Here is a 20,144-nt window from a genome sequence, read left to right on the forward strand (position 1 = left end):
CTTCAACAAGTGATAAGTTTTAGATAGTAAAACAGGCCAAGTGGTTAGGGCAAAGTGCCAAGGAAAACTAAATAGGAAAACCAAGGCAGCAGGAAACTGAAGCAGAATACATGCAGAGTGCCAGCAAGGATCATGGCAGAAATTAGAAAATTATGTACAACTGAAGCAAATCACAGCAAGGGCACACAGCCAAGAAAAATGGCAAAGACCTGAGCAGCAATCTTGCTGAGCTCCAAACTAAGTTTAAATCCTCTTCAGAAGTCCCATCTGCTAAGAGACTACAGAATGTCTTCTCCCCCAGCAGCTCCATAAGTAGCCATTCTGTTAGAGCTGGGGAACAGAGTTTTCTATAAGGGTTGTCTGACAGCAACCTCTATATCCATGAATCCAAGCACTGTCAGCAAGACACTTGTGTAAGAAAGTCAAGCTAAGGAGAAGGCAAAGCTGTAAATCTGCTCAAGAAATGGAAAAGAATTCCATATTTTTAAAAGTGTCAGAGGCTGTACTGCGGCTACCACGGAGGGGTATGCTAAGAGCTCTTCTGTCCAAGGTTACACTCCTGCCTCCACAAGGATGCAATGCCCCCAAACAGGCTGCAACTGAACATCTCACCTTAGCCCAGCAGGGCTGCAAGAAAATTTGATGCAGGCAAAACACAAAGACTGTCTGGCAGAACTAAACTGATGCTAATAGACTAAAAGACTGAGATTAGATGGAATGGGGAGCCCAGAGAGGTGCTCCTCTCTTCAGGTGCTCCTCATTTTCTTCTTTTCTCCCAGCTTTTCTCCTCTTGCAAATTTTTCTCTGTTAGTTTGTCCTGTTCTGCTCAGCCATTTTTAGTTTGAACTATTTATTTCTTCAATGAATACTGAAATTCTCCATCCTGGTAGAAGTTACTAATCACAGATAATTGCAACCACCACCTCAAAAGTGGTTTAGGTGAATATGGGCCACAGAGCTTCTCCACACAAAACTCAAATGACTATTAAAAAACAGACAAAAAGATAAAGAGGCTTCAGTAAACACTATTAACACTACTCCTCTTTGACCTGGTGTCTGGCAGCTCATACATCTTCCACAATCCAATAAATATATTGTAGATTTTGCACAGAAGAGTAGCATATTTGCTGCCTCTAAAGTTGTGTACCTTTTTCCACAGGGCTTAATTTAAATTTTTTTCAGGTGTTAGACAAGATAAAAGCACATTTGTGCAAGTAAATCAGCCTGTTTTTGCACCTGCTTTCAGGAATTCACATTAGAAAGCACACAGGTGCATTCCTGAAAAATTAAAACTGTATGTGAGTCAGCAAAACAAGGGCCAGTTGAAGCCCATATTGGCAAATTACCCAAAAACAAAGTATACTCCAGAGACTGCATGTGCCAACTTAGGTCAAATTAACCCTCAACAACAATAAAAACTTAACACTGAAAGAACTTAAAGCACTAGCAATCTCAGAAGTCATAAGCTGATCATGTGTGCTTTTACAATAAAGAAATTTTTTTTCTTTATCTTGTTGCTGGTTTCATATTTCCCTGTACACTGGGAAGAGACAAAGTCCTCACAGCATTGTCCCACCACAAAAAAATCCAAAGAGAAGTCACATCAATTAGGGGATTTCAGAATGTATGATACATAGAAAAAATGCAGAAAAATGCTTAAACACCTGCACATTTGGGACTAGGATCCCACATAACATGATTCACTGACAGTCCTGAAATTTCTGCTAAGACCAATTTTGCCCACAGAATGCTGTGTAAATCTAAGTGTTACTGTTACATTCCTAAATGATGTCTACACAACATGTAAAAAATTGCTTTTGTAGAAATCACTGAGATTTAGTAAACAAAACTGAAAACATCTGTTTAAATATTGGCATGATTTTCCTGGGTTTTTTTTTTCCACAATTCTGTCCTCAAAAATTAGATACTGTCCAATGAAAATATCTACTTTAAACAATTACTAGTCTTATTCATAACCTGACAAGGATATTAGCTATTACATGAATGTCATAATTTCCTTATAAGGCACACTGTGTTTAATCACAATTAAGAGTGTTCACCTGCAATCATTCCAAAATTTAGAAGATTGTCCAAGATTCTTAGTAACAAGTTAATATTCCACCAGAAAACTTGGACAGTGTCTGAGCAGAGTTCCAGACCTCAGCATGATGCTACATAAACTCTTCTGGAATCTGTTCTTAGATTGCCTCCTGTTAAATTCATAGATATCCTTCATCTTATGCTGCCAATATGAGTGGAATTAATTATTTTTTTCACAGGCAGGCAATCAATGCAACCAACTAAGGCAACAGGATTTACTCTTTGGTTTATCTTTTAGAGTTTATTACTTGGATCATAGTCCTAATAAAAGAAACTACTGTCATCATGGTTTGAATTCTGCTTGCCATTCATACCTACCCAGTCCTTCTGCAGCTTGTCAGTCTCTGAATAAAGAGGGAGAGACACACTGGCAAGCACACTGTTTCCCAGGCCTTCTATTACAATTAAAAATACTCTGGTTTATTTTTTAGTCCAGATAAGGTAATAGGAAAATTATTAAAAGAGACAGCAAGGTCAAATAGCCTTGGCAAAGAATATTACAAGTTGGCAAAAAATAAATTTCTGTGTTGAAAGCATGATACTTTTCTCTCCAGAAATGCCAGAAAGGGCACTGTGTGCAGATATCTGATTTCAGAGCTAGGCACAGAGAAAACCCCACATTGAAGACTGTAAAGGCTTTAGTAGGTAAGCGTAATGTTAACAGCTTCACCTGAAGCCCTAAAGTTTTAATTGTGTTAGATGAGTACTTCAGGCACCATTTCTTGTTAGCAAAGAAAAACATTATGGTTTAAATCAAATTGAGGGTAGGATATATATTTTGCACTGTTGGCTTCATTGCAGCAGGTATTTCAGTTACTCCGGAAGGGTCTACAGAATTAATTAGTTTGCATTTTGTTATCCAACAGAAAGGAATAGTTTTTATTCCTGTCCAGAACTGATTTTGGTCCTTGCAGCAACTGTATTTTCTTCTGTTCTACTCAAAAAATGTAGAACGAACAATAATAGTTTTTAATCTTCCTGCACATCTTGGAAACATTTTTTAAATTATTTTCTGCCAACCCACTTCTACTGAGAGCTTTCACATGGTTTGCAGCTAATGTAATCCTACATTTTAAAGAGGATGGATTACAGGGAATTATCCTAGTTATATTGCAAGTGGTGAAAGGAACCTTTTTATTTTCCTTGATACAGTTTTATTTCAGAGCAGAAGCCTGGAAACAACTGTGCCTTTATGGTCAGTCTGTGCCTTTGGTCACACCACCATTTGACTAACTAACAGGAAGAGACAACTTTCAGGCCCCCTTATATTTTTCCCTGTTTCTCTTCATTTCAGAAGTACTGAAAACATTTTTTTCCCATAAACCTGCATTGATGTTATCATGTGATTTACTTTCTCCTGCTGGATTTCATTTCTCTTTTGGCTGTAAATTCATTCAGCCTAGCACTATAATATGCTGTGTTCATACAGAGATCAGATACAATGGGAACTCATTTTTAGCTGCTCCCATTTCACTTTGTTAACAAAAATAAATAGCAGCAATTTGCAATTGCCATCCTCTTCTATCTCCCTGTCATACATCAGAGGTAAGGGAAAGAGTCAGTTTCATTAGTAATTCATTTGCTTTTGCTCCTTCTCCAACCCACACTCTTGGTATCAAGGAGAGGAATAAAGATGCCAAATAGCTCCTCTCCTTCCTACATGTCTAACAGCTTCAGGTAAATCACATGTGTAAATGTGGATTTCTCTGCTTTGTGGAAATTTGTACTTTAAGGCACAGATATTTGGTACCCTGTTCCATTTGCTAGCATGAAACAGTGTCTCAATGTGAAGACCCTTACTCAACATGTAGCATATGTCATGGCAAACACATCTTTGGCCAAAAGGCAAAGTAGCAACCTTTTACACAAAGTAGAAGTAGTTGGTGAGAAGAATTTCTAGAGAAAGTTGCACAAATGTTTCCTTCTGATTCCTGCCCAAAGGAAGAGCAGTCTTCATGCTCTTTTTTTCATGAAAAAAAAAGGAGGAGTATTGGTATATGCAACCCTCTGCTTTTCCTTGGTTTAAGAAGAGGTGTTACCGTGTTTACTTTTGACAAATATTTTTGTTTGTCCTGCTTTTCCTGACTTATTGCAAACACAGATTTTTCAGTGAAAATGAAAACACTGTCATATCACTGTCGACATTCTGGTTTCTTCAGTCAAGGAAGGTGGAAAACACATCTTTGCTGAACCTTATATAAGAATAAAAAAAAAAAGAACTCAGCCTCCAAGCCACATGAACAACATTTTTGGACAGTATGTATTAGCTCAAGAAGCTGTTCCAGAGGTTACACAAGCTTTGTGATCTACCCAACTTCACCATGAAACTATATATCCTAACCACATGCAAAGGCCCCGGCTGTGTAGTAAGAAGTAATGGACTTTTGCACTGAGAAACATGGGATATTACCCAAATAATACAGGATATTGCCTAACTTCTTTTATAGAAATTATGGTACCAAGAGGAAGAGAGTAAGGAAGTAATTGAAGATTGGCCTTCCAAACTTTGAAAAATTACACTCTTTTTCAAACTCTTTTACAAAGGTCATTACATGGTAATCTGAAGCTGTTTCACAACTATTTTGTCCAGTGTAATAAAATAAAGCTGTATACTCTTCAGCCCTAAAAAAAACCAGACTGCTGCTCCAGTCAATACTTAGTCTCAGATAGCCATCTCAGATCTCATCAAACTAAAAGCTGATTTTTTTAGAACTGCTCCATTCAGGTTTTAAAAGAGAGTAGTAGAGTGTGCAATCTAGGCCAACCTGTTGTGTTGTTAATGTACCCACTTAAACCAGGCACTTCCATTTTCATATTACCTCTTATCTCCTTGTTTTCCTCTCACAAAGAGAAGAGAATCCCTATCATTTGCCATGGAAATAATTTCTAGTTCCTTAGGAAGATGACCTACTAGATTTGCTACACTTGAAAAAGACCCAAACTTATGCACTTGGTGCACAACATATTCCTAGGCATGCACTGATGCACAAGCAACTGCAGGCTTATTTTGTACAAAAGCATAAACCACAGCAGACTGCTTGGATGTAGCCAAAATAGGCATCAATTGCTGTTTATGCTCAGTAACCAACAAACTCAGTTCAGCTGATTAGAGCATGGTACCTATAAGACCAAGATTGTGGGATCAATCCCCACATGGGCCATTTACTTAAGAGCTGGACTGGATGATCCATGTGGGCCCCTTCCAAGACAGGATATTCTGTCAATCTGTGAAACCCAGTGGAAATCAAGGCAAATATACATTCAGAATTTAATGATTTCCAACAACTGTATAAACCAATCCCAATGTAAAAAGCTAAGAAAATAAGATTTCCTGGTCCGTGATCAAAGCTATTGAGCTATTGTTTAAAAAAAAAAAAGACAAGGCTATGCCTGGAATGCAAAACAGCAAATATTCCATTCTGAAGTCCCAAGTGTGCTACCTAAACATTACAGTGGCCACAAGCACCCATTTTATTATTGCTCAAGTATAATATTTGACTTGGACAATTTGAGAGGGAATTAATATAACAGCTCTTTGTGCATATTGCAGAAGGAAATGCAGTTCATCTGTCAAAAAACTACCCTGCACTTTCTTTCAGCTTGGGGCAGATGTGATGAACTGGCCATTTTCTGCCATAAGAATTTATCTGCTCACAAAATGAAACATTCACACTGTACTTAAAGTGTATTAGCTAGAGAATTTTTGCATCAGTAATTATTTCTTGGAAGTTAGAGTTTAGTTGAAAGCTGCTTAGATGCAGGAAACAGAAAAACTCTGGCTTGCTCACCTCCAGGTGATGTTCTTCAACTGTGCCAGAACTCTGTTTGTGCAGCTGCTGTACTGCTTTTAAAGTAGGTGAAGAATGAAATCCCTTCATGACTTATTAAGTTTGTTGTTTTATATCTCTGGGTCAAGCATATTTTTCTCTGGACTGATCTAGAGTAGATAACTCTAGGTTTTCTGCAGATTCTCAATAAACTGTTCCCACATACCACCAAGACTGTTTGAAAGTGATCTTTAATTAACAAAGAGACAGGAAACCCTGATAGATTCCCAAGTAGAGTTCTCAGTATAGTTCATATGAGTATTTCTCAATCACCAGATACTGGACCAGCCTTGAAGAAAAGCACTAAGCAGAGCTATTCTATAATGAATTGGCTACTTCCTGCCTCAGGGGAACACTGCAGTATCCTGAAGGTCTTACTGCCCATATAAATCACACTGTGTCTATTGTGCCAGGTAATCAGGATGCAGAAGTCATGCCTTGTTTTCCCTTTGGTTGATGAGTCTTATCCATTCAAACAATTTTGCATTTCCAAGACCTGCCTGGAATCAACCTGCAGAGGGGACCTCCACATAGATGTGGTACTTAGGGACATGGTTTAGGGGAGGACTTTGGCAGTATTAGGTTTATGATTGGACTTGTTGATCATAAAGGCCTTCTCCAACATAAATGATTCTATGATCTGACTCAATTCAACCTGAAAACTCCAAATGATTAAGTTTATATATGGGAGGTTGTGATTGACCAGTTCAAAATAGCAAATAGCAGAGACCAAAATCTGACTCACAACTCTTAAAGAAAGTTTTTGAACAACCCTAAGAACTAGATGGATGATGTAAGTCCACAAGATTTTTACACTTATTTCTGCAGTAGTTTCTTTAATATTCTTTAATATTTTTATATTCTTTTCCATAAGACAGTTCTATTCCAGTAGTCAGGCACTCATGAACATTACAATAATAAATTTCCTAGCACTGAGCACAGTGAATAAAAGAGACAGTTTCAGACTCATGAGGGATTATGATAGATAAATAAGGCAAAAATAAATGAAAGAACTCCAAAAAATCTTGATTTTCTTTAAAACAAATAGTGGACAACAAAAGAAATAAAAGATAAAGGATACAAAGCTGAAGTCACCAAACATCAGGGTTTGTATATTTTAAAAGTAGTCTTGCAGCCCAGGGGCTAAGGAATACTCCAAGCCATTCCTTGACAGCTGTAAGCAATGGGACAGTGGGAAGTGAAAACAAACCACTGCTGGAGGGCAGGAGAAACAGGACCAAGCATTTTGTGTTGCCTATGACATGAACCCCATGAGGAGCTGAATTTTTAAGACTTCATTATCAGTTTGCTTTTATTTCAAAATCTTGTACGTTTTCAGATCTTGGAGAACATACAGAGCACTATCACATAATCTTCAATTTTCAAGTATGTAAAGCTGTTTCATGAACAAATTGCTCTACACTTACTCCAAATCGACCTAAATTGTTATTACTCACCATGGAAATATTTCCAGTGGCTAGTTCTCCCCATCTATAGCTATTAGTCAAGGTGACATAGGAAGTGTTGAAATGGCAGATCTTGTTAGAACACTAATAAGAAAGAAGTTAATAATTCTGCAAGTTAACTTTACGACCAATTAATCATACAGTGTGATGAGTGCTGGAGGCATTCTATTCCAGATGCATATCCTAATCTACCTGCACTAAAGCACACCCCAGGAAGACAGCTTTGTGGTTGAGCTATAAAGCATGCAGAGCTAAAAGGAAGTTGCTTTTGGGCTATCAAGAATTCAGGCAATGAAATAAAATCTTTTGCATTTCACGGGTGTTATACAATGCAGAGCACTCTTACCTCCATGGGAAAGGCCTTAAAATTAACTGTGTGCTCAGAACCACGCTGGTTTTCTCTGCCCCAGTGAAACCGAACATCGTGCAGTTCAAACTCGTGTCCCCGAGGTAATGGCCCCCCTATTAACACTGGGAAAGAAGATAAGTGGTAAAGAACTTGCCTTTCAAAGCAGACAAGCCACTGAATATATTCTCCACGGACAACAGGGAGTCTGTGGCAATCTTTTATATTATTAGTGGTACCAGAGAGGAGAAGAGTTAAACTGACAGACTTGTCACCTTTACTTCTGAAGAACCTTGCAGGTACAGAACATGAATTGAGGCAGTTATGAAAAACAGTAAAAGTGCTGTCATACTGAACTCTTTGTTTTATGATGCAGAACACCAAATAAAAGCATTGTACCTCTACCAGTCAGAAGAGGGAATGTTTATTTGTCTTATCAAGACATTAATGTGTGTTCTAAACAGATGGCACGGGTTCTGAATTGAACTGGGAAGTAACCTCCAAGTTGTCCAAATGTTTAATTTCCATCACCTATGTTTACTATGGGTCACAAAAATGGATAGAAAACTTTAGATAGCAAATATTTTGCTGGGTAAAGGCGTTCACTCATATACCACCTGTCAGGCTTCTGAGATACTGAACGCCTCCACATCGAAATATAATCAATCCTACACACTGGAGAAAACCAGCATACCTCATTTACTTAAAAACAGCTTCTAGGCAGCCATGGGTTTTTCTTACTTCAGTTTTTTAAACATCTGGAATTTCTTAAAAGGATCTGTCCACAATCACAACACATGCACAAAAAAATGTATATAGCTGCTCAGTACTTTTGCATTAATAGAGATTTCCACCACAAGTAGCAAAAGCAAGGAATTGTGAGGCCCAACCTTCTATGGAATTAATCAATGGAAACATTTTGCCCAGGGACTTCTGAATCTGCTTTAGATCAAATATTACACCACAAGCTGGAGGTAACTTCCCACGAAAATCATTGAATATTGGCTTCTAGGCAGAGCTGAGTTTTATTTAAGGGCATTCACAGTCTTCCCCAGAACCAATTAAATTCTAGCTTACATTTCATAGACTTGAAAATAATCTTTTACAATCTCTGATAATTGATAAGGATTATTTAACTGCATGAAATATAGCCTTAGGGAATTAGTTCCATAATATATAGCTATTTTGACACACAAACTATACCATCTGAGCTTGGAGCACAAGAGGTGGTGTAATACTAAAACATAAGTTAGAAATTGAATCATATTATAATTGTACAAACACAAAACCAAAGGTATGAAACTGTAAAAAAAATGAAAGAAAACAGATAAATTAAGGTTTTCATAAGAAATTACACTAGAGGAAAAAAAGTCAAATATTCCAATTAATCCTCCTTTAATAATTCTTCACAACTAATCTAACAGTCATTAGACTTTCTAAACTGAAATGTCCTAAATATAGTTACAGATTCAGATTTGCTTCTTAACCTTGCTTTGTCTATATTCTGTCTATAGCTATATCCCCTAGAGGGAAAATCTACAAATTTGGTGAACACTCAAGGAAACAACCAATTGAAGTATTTAACAAATCTGGACAAACAAAAAGAATAATGATACTCAATTAGTGCTTAATTAGGACAATGTAATCATCATCATCTCAATTAGGAAAATTGAGTATTTTCTCTGTTTTAAAACATTGCTCTGAGAAAAATTGTAACTAGAACAAATGTTCTCTATATGACGTAGTTCTGGATCTCCAGGAGCTTCAAAGAGTTTATTTCCAAGGCTTCAGTTAAGAGACTGATCCCATGATAAAACTATTTCATAGTTGGTCATGGTTCTTCTACCTAATGCACAACACACATTCCACTATCAAAATGCAAGCAGCTGTGAAAATGTTTGCAATTAAATAATGAGAAGGATTTGGGAACTCCATATGGACTGCATGTCTTGAATTAAAGGATAAAAACATTCACAAGTAATGACAAATTTATTTTTAATATGTATCTTAATCAGTTTACTTTCCTCCATAAAGAACTTTTTCTTTGCTAACATTACAGCACATGAGGATCTCTTGCACATTAATTGGACAGAGTTTCAAAAGCATCCAGTGCTCAATAGTTCCCAACAAAATAATCGTTTGAATGGATTTGTCATCAGAGATCTCCTGTGAGGAAAAGAAACTGCAGGAGTTTCTGCAATCCCTGAAAAATGGCCAGAATACTAGGCCAGGTTCAATCACAACTTATTAACTCTTTTCTCCTCTTGGTAGGTTTAATAAATGTTGTCCTCTCCCTCCCAAACTATTCCCAGTTTACAAAGGAAAAATGGCTAATTACGTAACATTAAATTTAAGAAAAAGCTGAAACTAAACCAAGAGTTCCTAAATTGTAAATGCATACTTCAGTCATAAACTTTTTCTCTATTTCACATTTTCTTATAATTCAAGACTCATCTGTCTGGCATCACATTGCATTCAAGTATAACAGAAGTCTTTCCTTTTTTCTAATTCTCTTAATGGTTTTGCAAAGGCATTTAGGTGTGTTGGTTCCATCTTATTAATCACTACTAAGTTAGAAACTGCCCTTGGGAAAGGTAGCATGGAAGGAGTTGCATTTTGGCATACGAATTATGAGGTCACTTGTGGTCACTCTCATTTCCTCCACAGGAGAATTCAAGAATTCTTGATCCTGCAGGGAGAACCTTATCCCTTGGGAAAAGAGCTCTGCTTCTGATGAAGGCAGTTAAACAAAATTTCTCTTTTATTGCAAATCTGCAAAATTCCATGGAATGAAATGTTCTGTGTTGCAAAAATACATGGAAATTATCACAGAAATGAAATTATAAATCAAAGCATCATTATCAAGATAACAAACCCTCCCTTTTTAAAAAACTGTGTAAAACTGAACTGACTCCCTCACTTAAGCACAGCTGTAGTTCCCAGTACTACTGAGTTCTCAGAAGGAAACAGAAGTTGGAATGTCTCATGGTTTGACAATGTCCAGCTGTTTAAATGCCCCCAAAGGGCTGTTACTAGCTAAGATTGGTTGGAATAACATGGAGGCTCTTCCAAAAACATGGCAAGAACTATTGCAGTGCTGGAAAGCAAAGTGGACTTTTTTTCCTCCCTACTTTCTTGCCTCCTTCATACAGAACAGTTTACCCAGACAAAAGGTCTGGATAAGATATTGCAACTTCACTTACGTTGGAATTATTATTTTCTTCTAAATCGAATTTGATGAGTGACACCAAAAATGTGATCCTTTAAGAAATGAGGACTGCCTTCTACTTGGTCCTCATCAATATCGTGAGCACGTATAACCGGTGTATCGATCTTAAGCTGTCCAATTCTATAGGTAGTATTCAGAACCCACTTAAGTTAATGGGAGAAAGCACTTTTAACTTACATGGTCTTTGAACCATGAACAAATCTTGCCAGCTGTACAGAACAGTTTGGCACTACACTGTCTTAGCAATAGTTTGTACTGCTTCTGAGTGCAGACAGTTGTTAATGCTAGTGGATTGGATACCACCACCACAAGAGGAAGTTTTGGACATGCTTTGAAGCAATCTCACTGACCATCCAGTCTGGCATAAAAATCTGCAACTCCCATTGCAACACTTGCTCCTCTTCCTACCAAAGTCAACAGCAACACTCTCACCGGGCATAGTCCATGCGGAATGGGCACAACTGCTCCCAGCTGGGAAAGGCTGCTTTTCCTACACTCCGGGACACGAGTGCAGTGACTCTTCAGGCAACACAAGCTTTAGCCGGGAAAATCAAGGCCATGTTTCAGCATACCTGATTTTGACTTCAGGGCAATCTGAATGGAATGCCCGTCGTTGATCACCTCGCAGTCACGACACACCACGTAGTTCGGTGACAAACGCACTTCCAGGAGCGAGGGGTCGTATTTAGCTTCTCTTGAGTTCAAGTTAATGGGCGACTGGTACTCCCCGTTAGCATCGGGGAAAATCAGCCCCCACTCCACTCCTGAGGCACAAGGGAAAAGCGGTCAGGGGGGACCCGGCACCCCGCGCTGCGGGTCACACAGACGCTGTCCCCGGCCGGGGAAGGGGCTGCTCGGCCGGACCCCGCGGCTCCGCGCTGCCCTCCCGCCAGCGGCGATGGACCCGCTGCGGGACGGCGCTTCCCCGCTCCCGGCGCCTCGGGACGGCCGGGGAGCGAGCCCCGCTGTACCCCGCCACTGAAATCCCCGCACCGCCTCCTCTTCCCCCGGCAGCGGACAAACTTTCTCCCCGGCGGAGCCGCCGCCCGCTCCTCACCTTCCTCGTAGCCCCACTCCGGAGGCTCCTCGCGGCGCGGCAGGGGCTCGGCGCCCTCGATCAGGCTCCTGTCAGCCATGGGCGGGCGGCGCGGAGTGCGAGCGTGTGCGGGGCGAGCCGGGCTGGCGGCGCTCGGCTCCGCGCCCGGACCTCCCCCCGCCCTCCGCCCCCGCCCGCGGGTGGCGGCAGCGCCGGGGCCGGGCCGGGGCAGCGCCGGGGCCGGGGCAGGGCCGGGGCAGCGCCGGGAGCCGCTCGCTGTCCCAGCGGCGCGGCACGGAGAGCCAGAGGTGAGGTGGCAGCGGGCGTGCCCGGCGGGACGCTGCTCCTGAGCCTCCCTGCGCCTTCCTCCGCAGGCTGCTCCCCTAGCCCGGCTGGGTGCGTGTCTCCACAGCTCCCGCTGCCCCTCCAGCCGGGCACAGGCGCTCTGTGCACCCGGGGACACGCCGGGAGAGCGGCTTTTAAAAGGCGAAGGGCAAAGCCCGGCCACTAGGGAGGAACAATCCGGGCGCCGGGACAGGTGGGGGACTACCTGACTGGAATGCAGTTTGGCATTGGGTGGAAGGGTCCCACCCACTGGGGGTCCTGGTGGGCATCAGGTAAGACACGAGCGAGCAGTGTGCCCTTGATGCAGAGAAGGTGAACGATACCTTGGGCTGCATTAGGCAAAGCAATTCCAATAAGTCAAGGGAGGTGATCCTGCCCCTCTGCTCAGCACTGATGAGGACACACCTGGGCTGTTGGGTTCAGATCTGGGCTGCTCCAGTACAGAGAGACATGAACATACTGGAGAGAGTCCAACAAATGGTCATGACCATGGTTAAGGTGCTGGACCATCTCTCCTATGAGGAAAGGGTGAGAGAGCTGGGACTGTTCAGCTTAGAGAAGGGCAGGCTCAATGGGATCTCATGAATGTGTACAAATACCCAAAGGGAAAATGCAAAGGGAGTGGAGCCAGGCTCTTTTCAGTGGGGCCCAGTAACAAGACCAGTGGTGAGGGGCACAAATTGAAACATGGGAGGGTTTTTTTGAACATCAGAAAACAATTTTAACTGTGAGAATGAGTAAGCCCTGGCACAGGTTGCCCCAGGAGGTTGAGGAGTCTCCATACATGAAGGAATTAATGTGAACACAGTCCTTGTGGGCAGCCCTGCTTGAGCAGTTGATTTGGACAAGATGATGTCCAGAAGTTCCTTCCAACATCGGCTGTTCTGTGATTCTGTGTTTACTCCTCGCTACTGAGCACTGTGTCCCTTCTGTGGAGGAATGAAAACTCTCAATGAGGATAAGGAAGCCACTGAATAAGGAAGGGAGCCCACTTCTGCCCTTTCTGTCCTAAAGGAAGAAGTGTGGCATCAATTCCTACTGCAAATTATTCAAAAATAGAAGGTTTGAGGAAATTCTCTCCCCAAGATGAAGATGCCTCAGTTCAAGGTTATGAAAGAACTCTTCATTCTCCTTTGAAAACAGCCGTGTATGGAACTAGAGAATATTCATTCTGGTAGGGGAAAAAAGGACAGAAGGGACCTCTGTCATAGAGATCTCTTCTAGGCAGTGGCCCAAAAACTTGCATCAGTGACAGGAAGGGAAATGGGAATGTAGTACTGACAGTCTGCAATCCCTGACAGCAATCAGAAAACGTAACAGAGGCAGTAAAATAGCATTGCTAAAATGGTAAGAAGTGCCCTTTGCTTACCATCCTAGTCCACTTAAAGACAGTGACCAGACCTCCCTGAATTCTGGTATCCCAAGGTGATAACATCTTGATCCTGTACTGTTGATCCATAAGGTTTGATCTCAATGTGGAGCTCATTGTGCTCAGTGGAGCTCAGTGATCCCCAACTCAGCAGCAGTACCTGTGATTCCTGTGCAGCACTGACAGGGGAGCAGAAATTATCATCAGTGCGAGTGTGAGATGAAAAAAGAAGGACTGAGATGAAACTTCATTAATGAAGCAAGAGAGTACTGGTTCATGAGCTGCATGCAAGGTGAAAAGAAAATAGGGCAAAAGAAGTAGAGTTTACTGGGTTGGATTTTTTCAAGAGCAGAGAAGAAACACAGATTTCTTTCTGCAGTATCAAACTACCCAAATTACCACATGATACAGTTTATTGAGGAAAAAAACCCAAGCAGACATTTTTCATATATTGAGCACCTGACATCAGTACTAAGAGAAAACTCCAAAATTTTTAACATGCATTTTAGTCAAATGAGGTATCATGTTGTATATGCATACCCATCTCCCATAGCCAACTGGCTTTATTAAGTTGTTAAGTTTTATAATCTACTCACTTCTAAAACACACACCAGCTGCTTCTATTAATGCAGATTCCTTTGAATCATTGTTCAACCACATGGGGAAAAAACAAACATTACCCTAAATCATCATCTGTTCTGGTCCATCTGACTGGAAATTCATATTCTTCTTAAAAAGGAGTCTTATATTTTGGAAATGAACCAAACAGTCCTAGGAGACTGGGTTCATTCCCTTAGTCCTTGAAATACAGTATTTCATTCATTCATGGTCTCTATTAAGTCCTTTCCTGCAGTAACCTTCCTGTGGGATGTCTGTTCTAGAATTTCATGCTTATGAGGGGCAACTTTATCAGACCTGTGAGTTCCTGTCTTGCAATAAATACTTTTCATGGCTTTGCCATATATTTTTTGCCCTTCCTTTTAACCTTTCAATTCTTTCCATATCCCTCTTCAAAATTAGGCATAGCAGGTAAATCCTTACTGATTAATTGACATTTCTTTATTCCCATATTTCTGCTGAGTACTTTTTGTGCAAATATCCTGTTTCTTCCTTAGTATCTCTCAGGCATAGATTAGAGAATCAATTAGATTCACTGATCAATTAGATTCCACTGAAGATTCCTGGGACTTCTTTAATGGTGAGGTATGTAAGTAACAAAGGAGTTTGCTTCTCCACAAGGAAATGGAGCATGGGACTGAGCCCTCACATTAAACTCCAATGACAAATGTGGATATTGACCTTACAAAAATGGATAAAGATGGATGCGCATATTGACCTCTGCACAAACCAACTCATTTCGTTATGGAGCCAGCTTCAAAGAAAAGGGCTGAAACAATCAGATGGAGATAGTGGCATGAGCTAAGATTTGTCCAAGATCAGTGGGATTTGATCTCCTTGAATGATGTAAGCAAACGTAAAATTGTTTAAGTTTGTGTAGAAGCTCCCAATAATTGAATTTACAATGAAAAGATGTTAAATATATAACTGTAATACATATAAATGCACTCTTATTCTGTAACAATGCATTGCCTGTGATGTTTGCTACATTGGCTAAACACACTGAAAAATCTACAGACAGGCATAGTTATGGTTGCCAAGCTAATATTAAATTGTTGAGCAAAAAGAAGGAGAAGCTCAGCCAACAGGAGCTTCATAAGTGACATAACACCTCATCAACAGAAGCAGGAGCAGGACATCTCTCTCCTGAATCCTGGCTCATCCTTTGATTCTGTGGAACATGCTGACTTCTTGTTTAACTGGGATTAATGATCACACCCTTTGATAGTACCAGAAATAAAAAGCTCAGGCACAGATCCAGGGCTTAATAGTTCCTCTTTGAACTCACACAACAGTAGTTCAGAAGCAGTGTAGTCTCTGACATTCCTTTTGTCAAACAAGAAATGACATTTTGAAACATGGTTAGTATAATACTTAATCCTGGTGAGATCCCAAGCAACTATTCTTCTGTTTTCTATATCTAGTTATGCTTTTTTGTTCTACAGTATTTTTTTTTCTTTTTTCAGAAAATATATCTTCCCCAAACACCTTAAAAAGTATATACTGGGAAAACTGAGCCTGAACCAATATTTTCCATCTGAATGCTGAAAAATGTGTACGTGACAATTCGCATTAATGACTAGCAACATTTTTTTAAGAGGTTACATGCCCACAACTTTACTTACTGCTTTCACCACTCTGAAAAGGGAGAGTCCAGTGCAGAGAACTGTACGGGTTACTAATAAATCTATATGAAAAAAGAAAAGCAGAATTACATACAAGTTATTTTAGACTTTACATTCCTACCTGCATGATTCTTTGCAGCCACAGAACTGACAGGTATTTCCTTGGTGCGAGAGATGAGAAATTCAGACTCTGAGATGATCATATTTCCTGTATTATCCACTTTTTCCTTTATTACGTTGCTGCCAACATGAAGTAGGTGAGGGCATGAAGGATTTAATATTTTGATAAGGAGAGAATTGTTCTATGTCATAATCAAGCATTCCATTTAGGGTAATTTAGAGTCTATTTATGCTTCTGCAAGCCAGATCTCCTTTCTTGCCAAGGTTTCCTGAAAGAAAAGGCAATGTCCATACAGCAAGACAAGCAGCTGAAGGCACCTGGAGCATCTAGTTTTTCCAGTGAATAGGGCTTCCTATTTTTCTTCCTGTGTTGACTATGAGGTTGACCAGCAAATATCTCCCACGTGGTCTTGTTTCTATCTTTATTTCATGCCAGATTAAGCTTTAAAAGAAATTTGATTCTTTTCCAAGTTTAGAAGTGTAAGCACAGAGTTTCTGCACTTGAACTTTAAAGCACAACCTTATATGTACCAATATTGAAAATCTCTGCACGTTTTAAAAGGAACTAGTTCATTAGAAGGAATAATATTCCAGTATTCCTGGAATTATAATATTTGCCTATTTTTATTTTCTTCATCTGCAGTAATGCATTACAGAACGGAAAATTTGGTTGGCTAGTTCAAATAGTCCAAGATTAAAAGGTAAAGGGAGATCATTTCTAATAAAGGGGCCATTTATAGCAAAAATAAACCATTCACAGTGAAAGACACTGTATCTTTGCAAGTCAGGTTTACACTGGCAAATGCCATCCTGCAAACATTGCAAAAATATGTCAGCTGAATCCCAATTTCCCCTTACATCTACACCAAGAGGTGGTTTCCATGGCCTTGTGTGTATTTATGGTCTGTAAGTGTAAATTTGTCCTTCCTGGTTTTGCCAGCTAATAGGACAGCAGACTGGCCCTAAATACACTTCACATGTTTCACTTTACAATATACATGGTTTGGGTGGGGAATTTAAAGATCAACACACTGATCTGCAAGTGTGTACAGATATTTTTCTACAGTATAGTTATAAACCTTTTACATGCACAAGTGATGAGAAAATGGGAATAAGCTACAAACCTATGGGTATAATTGGTGTGTATTCTTCCAGTGTTCAAATGTGTAAAACAGGAGTATTCTGGCTCTCCATGAGAATTTAGGCATACAGCTTGAGAACATTAAAACTACAGGGGGATAGTGTCAAGATTTTAAAGAAAACACAAGTAATAAGAAGTCATTTTTAAGGACTGAAGAAACTCCCATCAAAAAGGAACAGAAGAAAGAATAATAAAGAACAGTGTATTTAGGGGCACATTAAAAAATTTAAAGAGTAATCTATATAGTCTGCTGGAGCATTTCCTTTCCCTAAAAGGATCAAGCCCTGGGAAAAAAATGTGTAAAGAATTACAAAAAATGGTAGATACAATAGGAATTGCTGATGAAGTAAAATAAGCACAAAAGTAAAGCGAATTCCTGAAGAAAACAGAAGACTAGAAGGGAAGTGAGATTTTTTTCTGCTACCGGGCTAAAAGGAAAAGGCAGTTAAAGGATGAAATAAGATGTCTCTAAAACACAGAATTCAAATGATAATCAAGGGCCCTGACATGGCAAAACTCCTATTTCTTTATTTTTTAGGAAGGAAGAAAAACTAATGATACACCCAGATGCAAATTAAAGGAAGAAGATGGGAAACTCAGGGGGGGAAATCTGCAATAAGGAGATGATAAATATGTATTTACCTAGCTGTAATAATTTCAGATCTTTAACATTATATGACATTCTTGAAGGATTATGAATCTCATCTAATAGCTATTGAAAAGGAGTGGCTCTTTGTCAGTGGAACTGATAGATGTTAAATCCACCACTTACAAATTACATGTTTCAAAGGGAACCACTGAATCAGGGAAAGATATAATACCTTCTACAGTTTTAAATAAAAGGAGAGGATGAGCTAAATAATAGGCCTGATCACTTTTTCACTAGAAGAGCACAAGCAGGTGTTGGCTTACAGGTGTTGGCTTTTCAGCTGGGAAGCTTGTGAGAAAGAGGAAGCACTGATCAGCATGAAGTGGCAAGGAGATAACATATTTGAGTTTGTAAAATGATGGTGAAAGGAATGTCAGTTCATCATTCATTCTACTAAGTTTCACTTATCAATGTGCCAACATCCATAGCTGGCAAAGTGCTCATGTGCCCTGTTCTGGAAAAGCTATGAAATCATACATTCAGAGCATAATCTTCTTTCTATATCACAAGGTATTACATTTCATGCAATTGCTCATGTATTAAGTTAATTATTTGGCTATCAATAAATAATAACTTGTGTTTAGCCACAGCACATTTTTCAGAAATGCCTGACCTGAAGGCGTCAAGACATGAAGAACTCATTACTTTGAGAGCTCATTCCAGTGGTTAATCTCTTTCAGTGTTAACTAATGGGTATTCAATTCTAATTTGAATTTTTCTGGCTTTAACTCTCAGCCACTGGTTCACGTTATGCTTGTTTGCCTTGACAGGAAAGCCTTTATTGCTTTGTGTTTTCTCTCTAATGTACTCACCTGTGTTAGCCTGGTCACCTCTGTGAGGTTTAAACAAAAGGAGCTCATTAACACTTACTACAGGGTTAAGACCAAGATATCTTGGGTTTAGTTTTTTCTGTACATTTTCCCATTTTCCACATTAAAAATACAGACATTGGAATTCTCCCAAGTAGCTCTTGTTTCATCGCTATGTACTCATTTATTTCTTTTTTATCTGCACATACAGGATTCACATTAGTCTTTTTTTTCGCTGTTAAATCAAATATTGGCTCTCTTGTTTGTCGCGATTTAGTATAAACATTAAATTCTCTTTGTGAGTCAGGGTATCCAGGAGCCAGTCTACAGAATATGGACACAGACTGCATTATCATTTTATGTTTTGTTGACCTAAAATGCCATCCATTTGAATGAGTCCTAGTCTTCCTTTTTAATCAGTATCTTGTACATTACTAAATCATATGCCTCAACAAATCTGTAATCTCATTATAGGTTTCTTTGACAAGACACACTTCTAGTAAAACTATTGTCACTAGCATTAGTCCTCTACATCAAGTTTTTATAACTGTAGTCCCATGTCTTTTGTAATTTTCCTGCTACTTTTGTCAAACCAGAGAGTAATTACCTACATTTTCTCATTTCTCTCTTTTTTTCTTTCATATTCACATACTATTAACATTATTTATGCCTTATAACATTTTCCTGTATTTGTTAAAAATTTACACAACAGACTGAGGATCTGCTCAGCCAGTTTTTATAAAACTCCAGGGTTCTGTGAGAACTTGGTAAATACCTATCTAGGTACATACATTTAAATCAGATTTTATGTTATTGCACAATACCACTTAGTTATTAATAAAATGAAAAATTCTAACCATTCATGATGTAAGCGGATCAGACTCCTCCCCATAAATAAAACCCCTAAAATATTTATGAATATTTTATCTCTTTATCACCATCAAAAAATGCACAGTCTCAGACAGTAATGACTTAGAGTTTCTTCTGTAATTAATGTAGTTAAAAAATTCACAAATCTTTGTGAAACCTGGTTATTGATTTTTCTTGAAATGTACATCAATATATTTTTATAGCCTGAAATTTCTACTACATATCAACATTTGTTTAGTCTTTTTCTACTTACTTCTACTCATTTTTTCTATTCACCACTGAATCAGAACTAGATTCCAAGTACTATTGCTCTATTTTTGGTTACAGAGATGTGTCACATTTTATAGTCAGTAAAGAGCTCCCTATTTTCGTTGACATTTTTCTACCTTTTTCCTTTTAAGTCATGCTGCTTGTAATCTTAGTGACAGATAACAAACCGTGTGATTTCAATGTATATACAACAGGTAACAAAAGATATGGAAAGCAGTTTGCAGTTTCAAAGTCCAGTGGCCAACTGCAGATAATAATTATGAAGGAACAGGTACTTAAAAGGAGAGCAGGCAGTAAATGACAGACAGTGTGTCACTGTAATGC

The 20,144-nt window shown here is 39.3% G+C and overlaps 1 protein-coding gene across 1 annotated transcript in view; it reads right to left on the reverse strand.

Moving 5' to 3' along the window:
• Positions 1-12,467, reverse strand: part of CA8 (carbonic anhydrase 8) — a 51,406-nt gene extending 38,939 nt beyond the window's left edge. The window contains exons 1-3 of the mRNA XM_054639669.2: positions 12,026-12,467; positions 11,541-11,732; positions 7,740-7,864 (exon numbers count right to left, since the gene is read on the reverse strand). Coding sequence (XP_054495644.1) covers positions 7,740-7,864; positions 11,541-11,732; positions 12,026-12,104 — 396 coding nt within the window. The 5' untranslated portion in view covers positions 12,105-12,467. The remainder of the gene's footprint in view (positions 1-7,739; positions 7,865-11,540; positions 11,733-12,025) is intronic.
• Positions 12,468-20,144: the final 7,677 nt, after the last annotated feature.

This window comes from Agelaius phoeniceus, chromosome 1 (genome assembly GCF_051311805.1).
Source record: "Agelaius phoeniceus isolate bAgePho1 chromosome 1, bAgePho1.hap1, whole genome shotgun sequence".
Taxonomy (NCBI): domain Eukaryota; kingdom Metazoa; phylum Chordata; class Aves; order Passeriformes; family Icteridae; genus Agelaius; species Agelaius phoeniceus.